The sequence below is a fragment of the Melozone crissalis genome, unplaced genomic scaffold (genome assembly GCF_028551555.1).
Source record: "Melozone crissalis strain CALT ecotype California unplaced genomic scaffold, PUWL_Pcris_2 ptg000009l_1, whole genome shotgun sequence".
NCBI classification, from domain to species: Eukaryota; Metazoa; Chordata; class Aves; order Passeriformes; family Passerellidae; genus Melozone; species Melozone crissalis.
This window is the reverse complement of record NW_026535787.1, coordinates 1111381-1125184: the sequence shown is the minus strand read 5'-3', so window position 1 is coordinate 1125184 and position 13804 is coordinate 1111381. Positions and strand designations below refer to the sequence as shown.

Here is a 13804-nt window from a genome sequence, read left to right as displayed (position 1 = left end):
AATAATTGAAAGGAATTAAAGGAATGAAGAGAAAATAAAGAAGAGCTGCCGGCTCCAACTAAGGGATGCTCAAACCCCTTATCAATAATTTGCTTTAATTAACCAACTCAAACAAAGTCATTGACACCACATTGATACAGTATGACTCTTTTTACTGGAGTTACAGATAAATATTGCAGAATGGAAAAACCTTTGTAAATCCAGAAACTCTTTTAAGAGATAGACAGTGTACAGCTGCAGAAAGTCTTGGGATTCAGGAGAAAAATGCCCAAGTTTTCAGTCTGTAGCATCTTCCACTCTGTGGTCACTGACAGCAAACGTGGCTTCAGCCTCAAGAAGGCACAGGGAGTCAGGGATGTCACGGATCGTGGTGTCACCTCAGCCTTTCAGCAGGCACAGTCTGCAGGGAGAGAGAACAAACGGGTCAGAATGGACAGCCTAATTCCAGAAACTCATCCCAATCCATACAGCACTGGGCAGAGCTGTAAGAACTTCCCAAAGGTTCATTGCCCTGAGGACTGAGGGCTCCAAGCTAAAGGCACAGGCTGGACCTGCCATGGACAGACTACGGGAAGCCCAGAAGGAAAAGCCACTGGGCCAATTCCATCAAACATTCCAAAATCAGGCTCCTCACCTGGTGGTGGAAGCACATCTTCCCTCCTGAGGGTTTTTTGGGATCTGCAGTGAACTGCAGGGGGAAAAAACCAAAACCCAAGTATCTCCCACGATTGGAACAGAACAGTGGGGAAAAGGATGGAGGGGCAGCTCCTGGGGTGAATAACTGGGATCCAGCCCCTCCAAACCAATGGAAGCAGAGGCTGAGGGACAGAGCCCTTGGGCCCGGTTTGGGATTCACAGGAAAACTGCTGGGTTTGACTTTGGCAGCAAAGCCAAGCTGGTTATCACCTCACCACCAGGTACAGCAGCAGCACCCACAGGGACCTGGCCAGGTGTGTGTGCCTGGCACAGGGCTCCCCACTGCCTGGGAATCTCTGTGCCACAGGGCACTGGCCATTAAAACAGCTCCTACCTGTCCTTTCACAAGGCAAGGTGCTTTTTCCATACAGCAAATGTTTTTTGAATTAAGAAGATAACACTACACTCAACTGGAGAAGAAAAAAGTGAGATCTGTTAAATTTTCCTAAGGCAGACAAAAAAGAAAACCAAATTAAAAAAAAAGAACAAAACACAAAAAAACCCCACCAACAACAATAACAATGAAAAATCCCAACATATTAAGCATATTTCAAGAGAGTTTAAATCAGAATGAGGCAACTTGGAAAGCTTGAAAAGCTGCAATGCTGCAAAAATCTAATGCTGCAAAAAAAGCCTTTTCTTACATCACATTTTAGCCCCAAACTTGCAAAAAACCCTGCCAAACTCACAATTCACCACATATAGTTATTGAGCCGTTCCTGTCTTTGAGCACGAGTCAAGCTAAAGCTATGGAGACAAGAAAAACTCAGTGTTGCTCCTTTGGAAATCACAGAACCACAGGGAGGTTTTTCATTAGCTTGGGAAAATGCCCACCCAGTACTGAATAGCAGGGAAGTCAGGAGATCAATGTTTTGCTTCCAGAGACAAAAACTTAAATAAGTATTTACATTAAACCAGTAGTCTACAGATTGTCTGATCAGAAGTGTTTATTAAGCAGAAACCCCTGGGGATTGCTCTTGAGGGACACAAGAGGAGCTCCTGGGCCGGGACACAGCCTCGGCCAGCCCTGCTCCCCCACCGCACAGGGCACCCACGCTCCCAGCTCTTCCCCAGCCTGTGCAAAGCTCCCGGGATCCCAGGGGACCGCAGGGCCAGCCTTCACCTGTGCCCTGCTCCTGCAGCTCAGCAGGCTCCTGTCAGACCTGCCTGTGCAGGGCAGCCACACGCGACTCCACCGTGCCCAGCCTTGTCTCCAGAGCCTTGAGCAGCATGCCCACCTGCAAAAGGACAGGTGTGGGTCACACACACACACAGAGCACGTGTGGATGGCAGAAAGGGCTCCAGTCTCATCTCACATCACCAATTCTCTTCATTTGACTCTTTCCCTGCTCATTTCCTCCTGTGAAAGCTCACCCAGCTCTAACACTCACTGTCCACTTTTTCCAGCCCTGGTGTCAGAGCCACACACTCAGCTTCTGCTGGATGCCCTTCAGTTTCCAACTTCCTTACACTATTTGCTCCCAGCTCTTCCTACCTGCAGTCACCAGATTTTAGTACAGCAAAACATCAACCTGATTTATGATGTTGTATTTCAATACAATGCTACAACAAAAGCATTCAGTCCATTTGCACAAAAGGCAGAAGAAACATGGCTAAAAGTTAAGTGAAGATCTGGAGAAGTGAATCAGAACTAACTAGAAACAACACATCAAATTACTGAGACATAAATAGGAACCTAATGCTGTGCTTAATAGACAGAAAATGCTAATTACCAAGAAAATTGAAGGAAAGTTACTGAAAATCTTGCATAACACAAGGTACCAATGACATGAAGCAGACCAGCACAAGCTACAATGCACTCAATTACTCTGGGTGAAATAAGCTGTTCTGCAGAAACTAATGAAGCACAATAAGGTTTCACAGAGGGGAATTAAACAAATCATTAATTATAAGGTTAAATCTCACCCTTTCCAGCACCTCTTCCAAGACAGCTTGACTTTCCAGAGTGAGTGGTTGCTCATGGATGACAGCTTGCTTTCCCGGGGTGCCTAGGATATAGCTGAGATGGCACAGGTCAGATCATGCACAGATTCCCACCCTGAAGCCAAAATCCAAACCCAGCACTCCCCCAGAGCCCTGAGAGACAGCCATGGATTCTGGGGCTGCAGTGAAAACTGCACAGACACTGAGAGCAGTGCAGGGCTGGCTGGGAGGGAGAAGCAGAATTACCCTCCAAGGAAAGTGCCATTCTGCAGCCAGGTCAGTGCTTTAGGGAATTTTGCTGCCAAAAAATAAGGTATCATAGCTGTGGAATTAAGAAAAAAACCCAGAAGCACCATCCAGAGCATGAGGGTGAACATCCACAGCAAAATGAATGGGAACTTCAGAAAAAAACAGAGACATTGAAACTAGTTCAGGTGAACACTGTCCATCAGAACAATGCTTGCATAAAGGAACTCTGGCACAAAGCCTTGATTCTATATGGTTATTGAACAATACCTTAACACCACTTTTAAGTGCTATAAACCGACTAAGCCCAAGCACACTTTCATTTTCTAGATAGATTTTAAACGGCTGAGTGAGAGCCTCAGGCACATCCTCAGCTGTCAGATTTGCCTTTGCTCACCCTAGAGACAGAGCAGATGTGGCCAGCACAGGGCAGACCTGCCCCGAGTCCTGCCTGAGCCCCCCTGGCCACGCTGCCTGCTGGCAATGCTGACCCCAAATGGGCTCCAGACAGGCCTGTCTGGTGCTTGGCTTGTGTACTCCTCAGAGAAAATGAGAAGGAACCTCCCGTGCCCTGGACCTGCTGGTATTTGCTTGGCAGGAATGCAATTTCTCATACCAAAGGCAGACCTGGCTGGTTTGGGGTGTTTTTTTCCCTAGGATTTGCCTTACACGGTGATGTTCCTCAGAACTGAGCACTGTGATGCCAACAGCAGCAATACAGAAAACCCCTCTGGGGCAGAGCAGCAGAAAAAGCCACCTCTGCACTGCCCAGAGATACAACAGGAGAGCCCTCAGTGCAATGCCTGTGAGTGCAGTGGGGCTGGCACACAAACATTCTGTACTCACCTTTCAATGGAGTCAATAGTGAAACAGAACAAATCTCTCTTGTAGTCCAGGCTCCTTGAGGTGCACCTGTAGATGCTGCCGAGGGTCTTTGAGCAGCCAGAGCAGAATAAGGTTTCTACTAAGCTGTAAGTGAGAAATAACATTGATTCAGAAAAAAATTAAAGGAAGCACCTCACCGCATCCCTTTCCTTAAAAAACAAAACAAAACAAAACAAAAACCCCCACACAATCACGCATTATAATTTTTTAAGCATTCATACTTGCTTTACACACTGTAAATTATGAGCACTCATCTTTCAGCCTGAATTTGCAGCAGCTCCTCAGGCTGACTGACCTCAGCAAGCCCAGATCAGAATCACTAAAGATCAGAATCACTACAGATCAGAATCACTACATTGTGGTAGGGACCTCAAAGCCCATCCCATCGCACCCCTGCCATGGCAGGGACACTGCCACTGTCCCAGCTGCTCCCAGTGTCCAGCCTGGCCTTGGGCACTGCCAGGGATCCAGGGCAGCCACAGCTGTGCCAGGGCCTGCCCACCCTCACAGGGAAAACTTCTTCTGACACTGAATCTAAACCTGCCTTCCTTCATGCTGAGGCCATTCCCCTTGTCCATGCCTGTCCCTGTGAGGTATCCCTGTCCCTCAGGCCACACAGCACACCCCACACAAATGAGAGTTCCAGGCCCACACCGGCACTGCGGGCCCTGCACCGGGGCTGTCCCCGGGATCCCCGCCCACCCCGGGGCTGTCCCCAGCACGTTCCCCGGGATCCCCCGACCTCCCCGGGGCTGTGCCCAGCCACGGCCGGCCCTCACCATCCGCACTCGCCGGGCAGGTTGGAAATCTTCCGCTCCGGGTCCACGGCGACGCTGGCGGCCACACCTGCAGCGGGAGGGAAGGAGGGATGGAGGGATGGCGGCCGTGAAGGGACCCGCGGGGCGCGGGGCCGGCACTCACTGCGCAGCAGGATGCAGCCGCTCGCCTCGTCGTTGGACACCCAGCTGGACGTGTCGCCCACGGGCCGCCGGCAGCCGGCGCACAGGAACACCATGGGCATGGGCGCCTCGTCCCGCTCCCGCTCCCGCTCCGCCTGGCTGGCGCCCGACTCCAGCAGCGACAGCGACTGCTCGAGCGCCGGGCACAGCGACAGCGGGTCCTGCTCGCCCGCCGAGGCACCGGTCCCCAGCATCGCCTTCGAATCGCCCGCCGAGGAAGCGGCAGTGACACCGGACATGACCCCGGAACCGCTCCCGGGGCCGGCCCCGGAACCGCCTCAGCACCGAGGCTGCCCCGGAACTGCTCCCGGAGCCGCCTCAGCACCGCCCGGGGGCGTTTGGACCTCGTAAGGTCGTGGAACCAAAGCAAAGGATGTGGGTATTCCAGTACATGAAGCGTTTTATCAAGTCACTCCTAATTCAGAGAACTTCCCGAGCTGGAAGGGCCCCACAAGGATCATACAGTCCTGCCCCTGGCCCTGCACAGACCCCCAACAATCCCACCCTGAGTATCCCTGGAGCGCTCTCCAAACACTCCTGGATCTCTGTGGGGCCGTGCCCATTCCCTGGGGAGCCTGCGCAGCGCCCAGCACCCTCTGGGCGTGAACAGTTCCCTCAAATCCAGCCTAAACCCCTCCAGTGGGTCTGGAGCTCTGTGGGGCTGTGCCCATGCCCTGGGGAGCCTGGGCAGTGCGCAGCACCTCTGGGGATGAACCTTTTCCTGAAATCCAGCCGAAACCCCTCCAGACCCAGCTGCAGCCCCTCCCTGGGTGCTGTCCCTGGCCACGGGGAGCAGAGCCCGGAGCTGCCCTCAGGAGGAGCCGCAGCCCCGTGAGCCCTGACCTCGGCCCCCTCCAGGCTGAACAAGCCCTCAGCCACTGCTGGTGTGGGCCCTGCACAGCCAGCCCTTCCCACCAGACACATTCGGGAATGTTTTCCGGCCCGGCCGTGCTCCGGAGCTCCCAGAACAGAGCACTGCTCCGACGGAAGGGCCTGTGATCCAGGTGGCACCTGTCCACCCCGTCCCTCGGTTACAGGCACCCGCCTCAGTTTGAAACATCCCGAGGAGTAACAACACGAGTTACTGTCTCACTGATATTTCCAGCCCCCAGGCAGTCCTTGAGCCGCGGGACCCGAGCGATTGGCACAGGCGCCGGTTGTGCAATTCCCTTTCTGAGGGCAATGCAGCACCATGAGGCAAAGCTCTGGGTCGGAGTTCTGGGCTGCTGAAAAGGCGCCGCTGACATGGCCAACAGCACAAACTCCTCCGAGTACTTCTGGTCCTACGAGTATTACTGGGATTACATAGATCCAATTCCAGTAGATGGAAGCAAGCTGAAGGTTAATAAATGTAAGTACTGTGGAGTGGTAGGTGCTAATCTAGCACAGGGAAAATGTTGCATTGCTTGTCTCACTGACCTGGTTTTGTTTCCTTGCAGTAGAGTCCGTGCCAGTGCCTGGTTTGTGTGAATGGGTGTTTGCCTTCAGGCTGGACAGTTACTAACAAACACTCTGGGCTTTATTTTACAGTATCTGAAGCTCTAAGACTACTGACACTAATTCTTGTTTACAAGGACAGATTACTTTATTTTTTAGCTATTTGCTAAGGGGAAATGTGATTACTTGTGAATCTGTAGTGTGGGGTGCTAGTTACCTGTGTGCTACTGCCACCAAAGTTCACTGAAGGAGCAGAGGTTTTCAGAAAAACACTGTGTTTTCATCTTGGGACAAGGCTGACAATGCAACTGGTAAGCATTCAGACTTTTACTAAAGGAAATGTATGCTTCCACCAGCCAGGAACAGTAAGCTGCAAACATATTCTTTCACCTTCCCTCCCATCCCTGAGGATGGCTGAAACTGTTCAGATGTGGATTTAGAAACTAAAATTGTTTTTTCCCAAGGTTATTACAGTGCAATTATTATATATCCCAGGAAAATGTAATGGCCTTTCAGAATACCTTCATGTCTCTCTCACTAACAGTGCAAGAAACTGGCTTTCTGGTGGTGAAGGTTGAATTCTCTGCTAGGAGCTGCTTGTCCTTTGCTTGCTTGGACAGCAGTAGGGAAAAGAGCAGAAACTTACCCTAGAAAAGCTTTTCTGTGCATTCAGGTCAGCCGAGGGTTCATTGCCTCCAAACTTAGAGCTCCACACCTTAAAGAAAGTGCTGTGAATATCCCCATCCCTCCATACAGAAAATCTTGCTCTCTAATGCTGCAGAGCAACATTTGGTGCTGCTGGGACCAGGAGCAGCTCATCTAAAATTCTCTTAATTTTAAAGTTAGGGCAGATGATTACCCCCAGATTCCACTAGGGAAACCCCAAACTGCTGAGCTGAGCTAGATGTAAGTCCCTGGCATGCGGCTGGTGTAGCAAAACCCAAAAATCAGGAATAAACCTTTCCCGTTTTCTCCTTGGTAATATTTTCCTCCCACTTGGATCACTGGTGCACAGCAGAGGTGGCATTTGTTGTACAGCACTTCCCTCCCAGGCAATTCACAGGGCATTTTTCCTCAGCTGCCTCTGTCCTTGAAATCTGTAGAAACTGTGCTGCTGAGACAAGATGCTCGCCCTCAGTCAAATTTAATTTAAATTGGTTGACAGTTTTGTGGAGGAACAGAGAGTGCATCCTCTTGGAGCTATTATCCTTCCTCCTCCACATCCCAGTGGGTGAACAGTGGCTCACAAGTTCTAATGAAAACACCAAGGGAAACAATTCCACAAATCCCTGCTTGGGATTTTTCACTGTTTGGAGTAAAAGTACCAGTCAAGCAATGAATATTCTTTGCCTGTCCTTGCACAATATTTACATTCCTATACTGAGAGAAGCTGCTGCTGGGAATATTGGCTTTGTGTGCTCTCAGTTTTGCCTCACAGGATTTTTTAAATTCTTTTAATGTGAAACAGAGACCTGAATCTCTGCACTTCCTTCCTTCTGTTACGTGGCTGGTCCCTGAAACTTGTTGAGACTCAATTTGTCTCATAAAAATTAATCTAAACACAGATAAAAATCCACGGTCTTGCTTTCTGTTTGTAGTGTTGTGCATCTCTCTCAATTTTGTACGAAAATAATGAAAAATCTTAATTAGCCCGTGATCTAATAGGCTATTTAAAAGCATGCACACAGACATGCACAAAAGGTGATGGTAAAATTTGGCAGCAGGAAAGCTCTTTATAGATTGGTAAAATATGAAAATACATTATTCCAGTTAAAAACCAAACCAATCAAAGAAAAAAACCCACACCAAACAAACCAAGAAGACCAAACAAAAGCAAGAAAACAAACAAACAAAACCCAACTAACTGCAGAATTTAAACCCAGGAAATTTTGGTTCAAGCTCCACCTGAGCCCTGGAGCCAATTTATTTAGCTTCAGTGAATCCCATGAAATCTATTAAAACTGTTTTTAAAAGATGAAGCCAGAATAGCTCTGACAGGGAATTCTATAAATCCAAACTCTTAATTTCTGTCCCAGTGGTGTGGAACACTTCAAAGCTTTGGGCTTCTCAAAATGTCCCTGGGCAAGGGAAGAATAAAATAGGCTGCCCCTCCCCACTGATATCTCTCAGCAGCCCAGCCCAAACTCAGGTTTCTGATCAGGGCAGAGCTGGGCCAGCTCTGGTTTTGGGTTTAAAAGGAGCTGGGCTAATTCCCTTAATCTCTTTGTGCCTTTGATGCCAACACATCCTGAACTTTTTCACAAAGAAACGCTCAATCAAACATACCGGACCTGTTTCAGAGAACACAATGTTTTCTGTGCTTTCAGGGGGAAGATTTATTTTATCTCAGTCAATATTTGTCCCTGGAGCCAGTGACCCTTCTTTTTCCACCTCGTCTGCTGTGAATCCAGGGCAGGGCACCCAGACTTCCCAAGGCCAGCACAGTGGCCCCAGGAGGGAGCGTCTGTGGGACAGTGGCCAAAGGTGCCGTGGGGATGGGAGCAGATCCTCAGTGAGCCCAGGGCTCAGGCAATCAAACTGGCACAGCACTGGGCACTCAGGCAATCAAACTGGCACAGCACTGGAGCCTGTGTGAGAGAGCAGGAGCAGGTTCTCAGTGAGCCCAGGGCTCAGGCAATCAAATTCTCAGTGAGCCCAGGGCTCAGGCAATCAAACTGGCACAGCAGTGCAGCCTGCAGGAGAGAGCAGCTCCCCCTGATCCCCCAGCCACCTCACCCTCCCACTGTGGGCACACCAGGGCACTGGCAATCTGTTCCTCAGATAAACCAAGTGCTCCTGGCAGAGCAGGCAGCCCCTTGCACCCCTCCACGGAGGCTGCAGGGCAAGGGGCACCTTCCCTTCCCTTCCCTTCCCTTCCCTTCCCTTCCCTTCCCTTCCCTTCCCTTCCCTTCCCTTCCCTTCCCTTCCCTTCCCTTCCCTTCCCTTCCCTTCCCTTCCCTTCCCTTCCCTTCCCTTCCCTTCCCTTCCACTGCCCTGATGTGCTGGGAGGGGCACAGGCCCCGTGCAACAAACCCCTCTTGCTATTTCTCCTGGTTTAAAATGCTTCCAGGGCTGGGATTCCCTCCCTGAGGGCCTCTCCTTAAAGACCCTGCAGGATTAGGCAGTGACCACTCAGGCTTCCTGCCCTGTGCTTGTGTAACAGGAGCCACGTTCAGTTATCTGCACAGGTCTGGGCACCAGGACACGCCAGAGGCTTTTCCCTCCCTCATGCCCACTGTCAGGAGGCTCCCAAGACCTTGAACAAACTGGCACCCAGACCCTGTCTCTGAAAGGAGAAATGAGACAGATGACATACCTGCAGCAGGGAGGGCAAATCACCTTGCTGTGTTTTTAATTTCTGCCTTGCCAAATGACAGAACCCTCTGCTGTGCCCACAGACTCCATCGTCATCGCCTTCTGGGTCGGCCTCGCCGCCTTTGTGATGTTCCTCTTCCTCGTTCTGCTCTGCATGTCCTGCTCTGGATCAACACCAGCCAAGTGAGTACAACCACAGATAAAGCAAGAGTAATCAGAGATAAAGCAAGTAGATATCAGTGTGAAAAAATAACCCGTGGGAAACACTCAGTGCCTCGAGTGATGCAGCCGTGACACAGAACATTTGTAACTGCACAGAGGTGAAGCTTCTCCTGTCAGTGTTTGGCTGGAGCGTCTCTTGACCCACTGCTCCTCCTTTTCTGAGCAGGAAAATTCAACCCAGCAGGCTGGGCAGAGATTCAGGATTAGGTCACAAGCAAGCAGAGGGAAGCAGCAGTCAGAGGGAGCACTAATATTCCCATTTATTGGCACCCAAGGGCCTCTGGCATGCTCACAAAAGGTAACAAAAACAATAAAAAAAAGGCAGTTTACCCAAATAAACCACAAAGCAGGAGGTGGATTAACAACACAACAGACATGGAAATGGACATTAAATGGCAGGGTAACACAGGCATGTTACCAGCAATTTACTGTTCCTAAAAAACTGGCAGGAGAACTCTGTGTGCATGAAAATCTCAGAGCGTTTGCAAGACTTAAACAAAGTGTTGATTTTTAAAGTTTTTTTCACTTTTTCATCATGTTACTGAGCAAAATACTTGGCTCAAAAATACACACATTTATCCCTCATGCATTCAGTTTTGGAAATCAAAGGAGCCATTGTGAACAAGGCAAGTCTGGAGTGCCCAGAAATCATTAATGAAAACCAGCATTCAATGAGATTTGTTTAGGCTTTGAAACCATCCCATGTTATCATTTTCCTAGGCTTGAAATACTGTGAGAAAACAGTTTTAGGACTGAAGAAGCTATTAAACCCAGTCACACACAAAACTTGCCCTTTGGGGTCGAGTTCTGTTTGTTTTCTCAGCCCCACTTCAATTCCACTCCCCGCAATTCCAGCACCAAAACCCAGCATGCTGCTGGAAAGATGCCTCCAGTGTGAACCTGCACCCCTGCCCTGCCACCCCTCTGCTGTGTCACCAGTCCTGCCCTTGGCATGACAATCACCAGTGTCTGTCAGGAGCCTCCTGTCCCTTTCCTGCTGATAATCCCGATATATTCACGCAGCAAATGCCCGCTCACGTCACTGCTCAAGGCTGGAGAGCTTCACCTTCATCCCTTCTGTGCTCATCCATCTCTGCCAGCCCAGGGACACCAGGGCCCCTGTGCTCTCCCTGATCACCCACGTCCTCCCTCAGCCCCCTGCCAGGGAACATTCCTCATTCCCAATATCCCATCCATCCCTGCCAGGGAACATTCCTCATTCCCAATATCCCATCCATCCCTGCCCTCTGGCAGTGGGAGCCATTCCCTGTGTCCTGTCCCTCCATCCTTGTCCCCAGTCCCTCTGCAGCTCTCCTGGAGCCCCTTCAGGCCCTGCCAGGGCTCTGAGCTCTCCCTGGAGCTTCTCCTCTCCAGGGGAGCCCCCCCAGCTCTGCCAGCCTGGCTCCAGCCCTGCAGCAGCTCCTCTGTGCTTGTTCCAACAGCTCCACAGATTTCTTGTGCTGGACCCCAGGGCTGGGGCAGCTCTGCAGGTGGGGTCTCACCTCAGTGGGGGAGAGGGGCAGAATCCTCCCACCTCATTTGATGCAGAGTTGATGCCATTTTGGCCATGCAGGACACCCCTCTCCTGCCCCAGGGGGTAACACCAAGGGTGAACTCCCTTGGCAAGGGCTCAGTGCTCTCCAGAGCTGAGTCCCTGCTTCTTACCTGCACATCTGCACAGAAACAATCGCTGACGAGTGTCCCCTGAAGGCCTGTGCCACAGCTGAATCCTGAGACACAGAGAGCTCCTGGACTGGAATCCATGATCCAATTGCAGCACACACTTCCCTGCAGTCCCCAGTGACATGGTGCCAGTTTTGGTGGGTGGCTTTGGCAGAGTGGGGAGGGCTGATGCCTGTACAAGCCCTGCAGGGATCAGGGAGGGATCCACGTCTCAGTCCCTTTTGTCAGCACTGCACCATCCCACAGAAATAAGACAAAAGGGACCACAGATCCCAAACCCATCTGCTGCCAAGGCAGCTGATGGTCACTCTGCTGGGACACAGAGCATCAACGTTTGCCTCAATGATATGTGTTAACATCCAGAATGAAAGGCTTTTTCAGGTGTTTCTTATCTCAGCTTTAGTTCTGTGATTCTGCCTGGGCCGAGGTCAGTTCCTCAGCTGATTTTAAGGTATAGATAGCTAGCTGGTGCTATTTGGCTGCTGGATAGACAGGAAACAAAACATCCTATTTTGGTAAGAATTTTTCTTTGGTCTTCCTTCTGTAAAACGAAGAGGAACGATGTCTTGAATGCACCTGCAGCATAGCAAAGAGAATTCCAACCCTGCCTCCCTGTGCCGGGCCTGCTGCCGAGACTTTGGGGCTTGTTTCTGCTTTTTTAATTACTCAGCTCGGTTCAGCTGAGTTCGTCTGGGTTCGGCTGAACTCGGAGCTGCTCTCTCCGTTCGGCTGAGCTCGGCTAGGTTCGGCTCAACTCGGAGCTGCGCTTGTGTTCGGCCGAGCTCGGCTGGGTTCGGCCGAACTCGGAACCGCGCTCTCCGTTCGGCTGAGCTCGGCTCGGTTCGGCCGAACTCGGAGTCGCTCGCTCCGTTCGGCTGAGGTCGGTTCGTTTCGGCTGAACTCGGAGCTGCTCTCTCCGTTCGGCTGAGCTCGGCTAGGTTCGGCTCAATTCGGAGCTGCTCTTGTGTTCGGCCGAGCTCGGCTGGGTTCGGCCGAACTCGGAGCCGCTCGCTCCGTCGGCTCGGCTCGGCTCGGCTCCCTGAGGGCGGGAAAGCGGCGCCCCCTCACGTTAAATACACAAACCTCGGGGCTCTCCGGCTGCCGCGTCTCGCGTGCGGTCCAGCCATCGCACTGTCAGGAAGATTAGTCCACAAACACCGTAAGTTTATGTCCAAAAGGAGACACTGGAGTCCTGTAGCTTTATTTGAATAAAGGGAGAGGCCATGGGCATTTCCCACGGATGTCTCAAGTTACTGGAGGACGCAGCCTCCTTTTTATCCTAATTTCTCGGACGCATTTCCCTCTGTCTTCCCCATCCGCTGAGGTACTTGAGAGGTACAAACTTCCCCAAGTCGCCTAATACAGATCGCCTTCTGATGTGCATCTCCCCCTTCCTTTTCTTTGTGTCTGTGTTCTTTTTCTTCAAGTCCAGGAACTCAGCACGGGCTTGGGTGGGCACCAGTCTCTGTCAATTAGCGGAATTCCTCTGGAATTTACGGTTCTGTTCATTACTTCTTTCACCTCTCAGTGTCTGGGTTTGCCTACCTGCAGCCCCGCAGTTTGTTTGTGAAGACAACACCTCCTTTTCGTTCCTTCCAGCACGGCCACGAACGGCAGCGCGGGCTCGGGCAGGAGCTCATTAGGCAGTGACTGCGCTCGCGCTAATTAACGGGCGCGAGAGCACTCGGGGCTGATCCTGGTGCAAGGACCGAGCGCTCGCCAGCGAAGTGTGTTGGAATCCCTGTGCGATCCCAGTGGTTTGAAGTTTAGGAATGCTGCGGGACGTGCTCAAGGTGTCAGTAATGTTTTTTTTTGTTTTTTTTTTTTAAAGAAAGCCGCCAAGGGGCGGTGGAAGAAAACAATAAATAATATAGCCTATTTACTCTCAGTGTATTTGCCTTTTGTGGTGTTAGTTGGCTCCAAGGGGGTAAATTAACCTCAGGGGGAGCTTTTGCTGCTGTTCTTCCTCGTGTGTTGAAATACAGCAGAGTCCCTGTCATTTTACACATCGGGAAATACAAGTTCCGCGGAACTTCAGTTCGGCTGAGCTCGGCTCGGTTCGGCCGACCTCGGCGCCGCTCGGTGTGTTCGGCGCGGCTCGGCTCCGTTCGGCTGAGCTCGGCTGGGTTCGGCCGAACTCGGAGCCGCTCTCTGCGCGTTCGGCTGAGCTCGGCTCGGCTCGCCTCCCCGAGGGCGGGCAAGCGGCGCCGCCTCACGTTAAACTCGCCCGGCTCGGGGCGCTCCTGCTGCCGCGTCCCGCGGGCGGCCCGGCCATCGCACCGACACGACCGGGAGCGCGGGGTGGCACAGGAGCTCATTGGGCTGTGCTAATTAGCACTCGCGCTAATTAGCGCGCACGAGAGCGGCGGGCTCGGTTCGGCCGAGCCCAGCTGGATTCCGCTCACAGATTTCCTGCT

The 13804-nt window shown here is 51.6% G+C and overlaps 2 protein-coding genes across 2 annotated transcripts; one reads left to right on the top strand and one right to left on the bottom strand.

Moving 5' to 3' along the window:
• Positions 1 to 1847: 1847 nt before the first annotated feature.
• MIS18A (MIS18 kinetochore protein A) lies at positions 1848 to 4964 on the bottom strand. The gene is made up of 5 exons (XM_054270438.1): positions 4693 to 4964; positions 4551 to 4617; positions 3733 to 3855; positions 2623 to 2716; positions 1848 to 1934 (listed from the first exon to the last, which is right to left on the bottom strand). Exons 1-5 carry the CDS (start codon positions 4922 to 4924, stop codon positions 1854 to 1856), a joined length of 597 nt encoding a protein of 198 aa, XP_054126413.1. The 5' UTR covers positions 4925 to 4964; the 3' UTR covers positions 1848 to 1853.
• A 970-nt stretch (positions 4965 to 5934) lies between these two features.
• Positions 5935 to 13134, top strand: MRAP (melanocortin 2 receptor accessory protein). The gene is made up of 3 exons (XM_054270513.1): positions 5935 to 6081; positions 9566 to 9665; positions 12987 to 13134. The coding sequence occupies exons 1-3, from the start codon at positions 5976 to 5978 to the stop codon at positions 13054 to 13056; spliced, it is 276 nt and encodes a 91-aa protein (XP_054126488.1). The 5' UTR covers positions 5935 to 5975; the 3' UTR covers positions 13057 to 13134.
• The last annotated feature ends 670 nt before the right edge of the window (positions 13135 to 13804 follow it).

Excerpts from the sequence above, each read along its gene's own strand:
- MIS18A (XM_054270438.1), bottom strand. The coding sequence starts at position 4,924 with ATGCTGGGGACCGGTGCCTCGGCGGGCGAGCAGGACCCGCTGTCGCTG. Across the intron at positions 4,618-4,692 it reads CGGCTGCATCCTGCTGCGCA|GTGTGGCCGCCAGCGTCGCC; the intron begins GTGAGTGCCGGC and ends CTCCCGCTGCAG. Across the intron at positions 2,717-3,732 it reads ACTATTGACTCCATTGAAAG|CTATATCCTAGGCACCCCGG; the intron begins GTGAGTACAGAA and ends GTGCCATCTCAG.
- MRAP (XM_054270513.1), top strand. The coding sequence starts at position 5,976 with ATGGCCAACAGCACAAACTCCTCCGAGTACTTCTGGTCCTACGAGTAT. Across the intron at positions 6,082-9,565 it reads CAAGCTGAAGGTTAATAAAT|ACTCCATCGTCATCGCCTTC; the intron begins GTAAGTACTGTG and ends CTGTGCCCACAG. Across the intron at positions 9,666-12,986 it reads TCTGGATCAACACCAGCCAA|CACGGCCACGAACGGCAGCG; the intron begins GTGAGTACAACC and ends CGTTCCTTCCAG.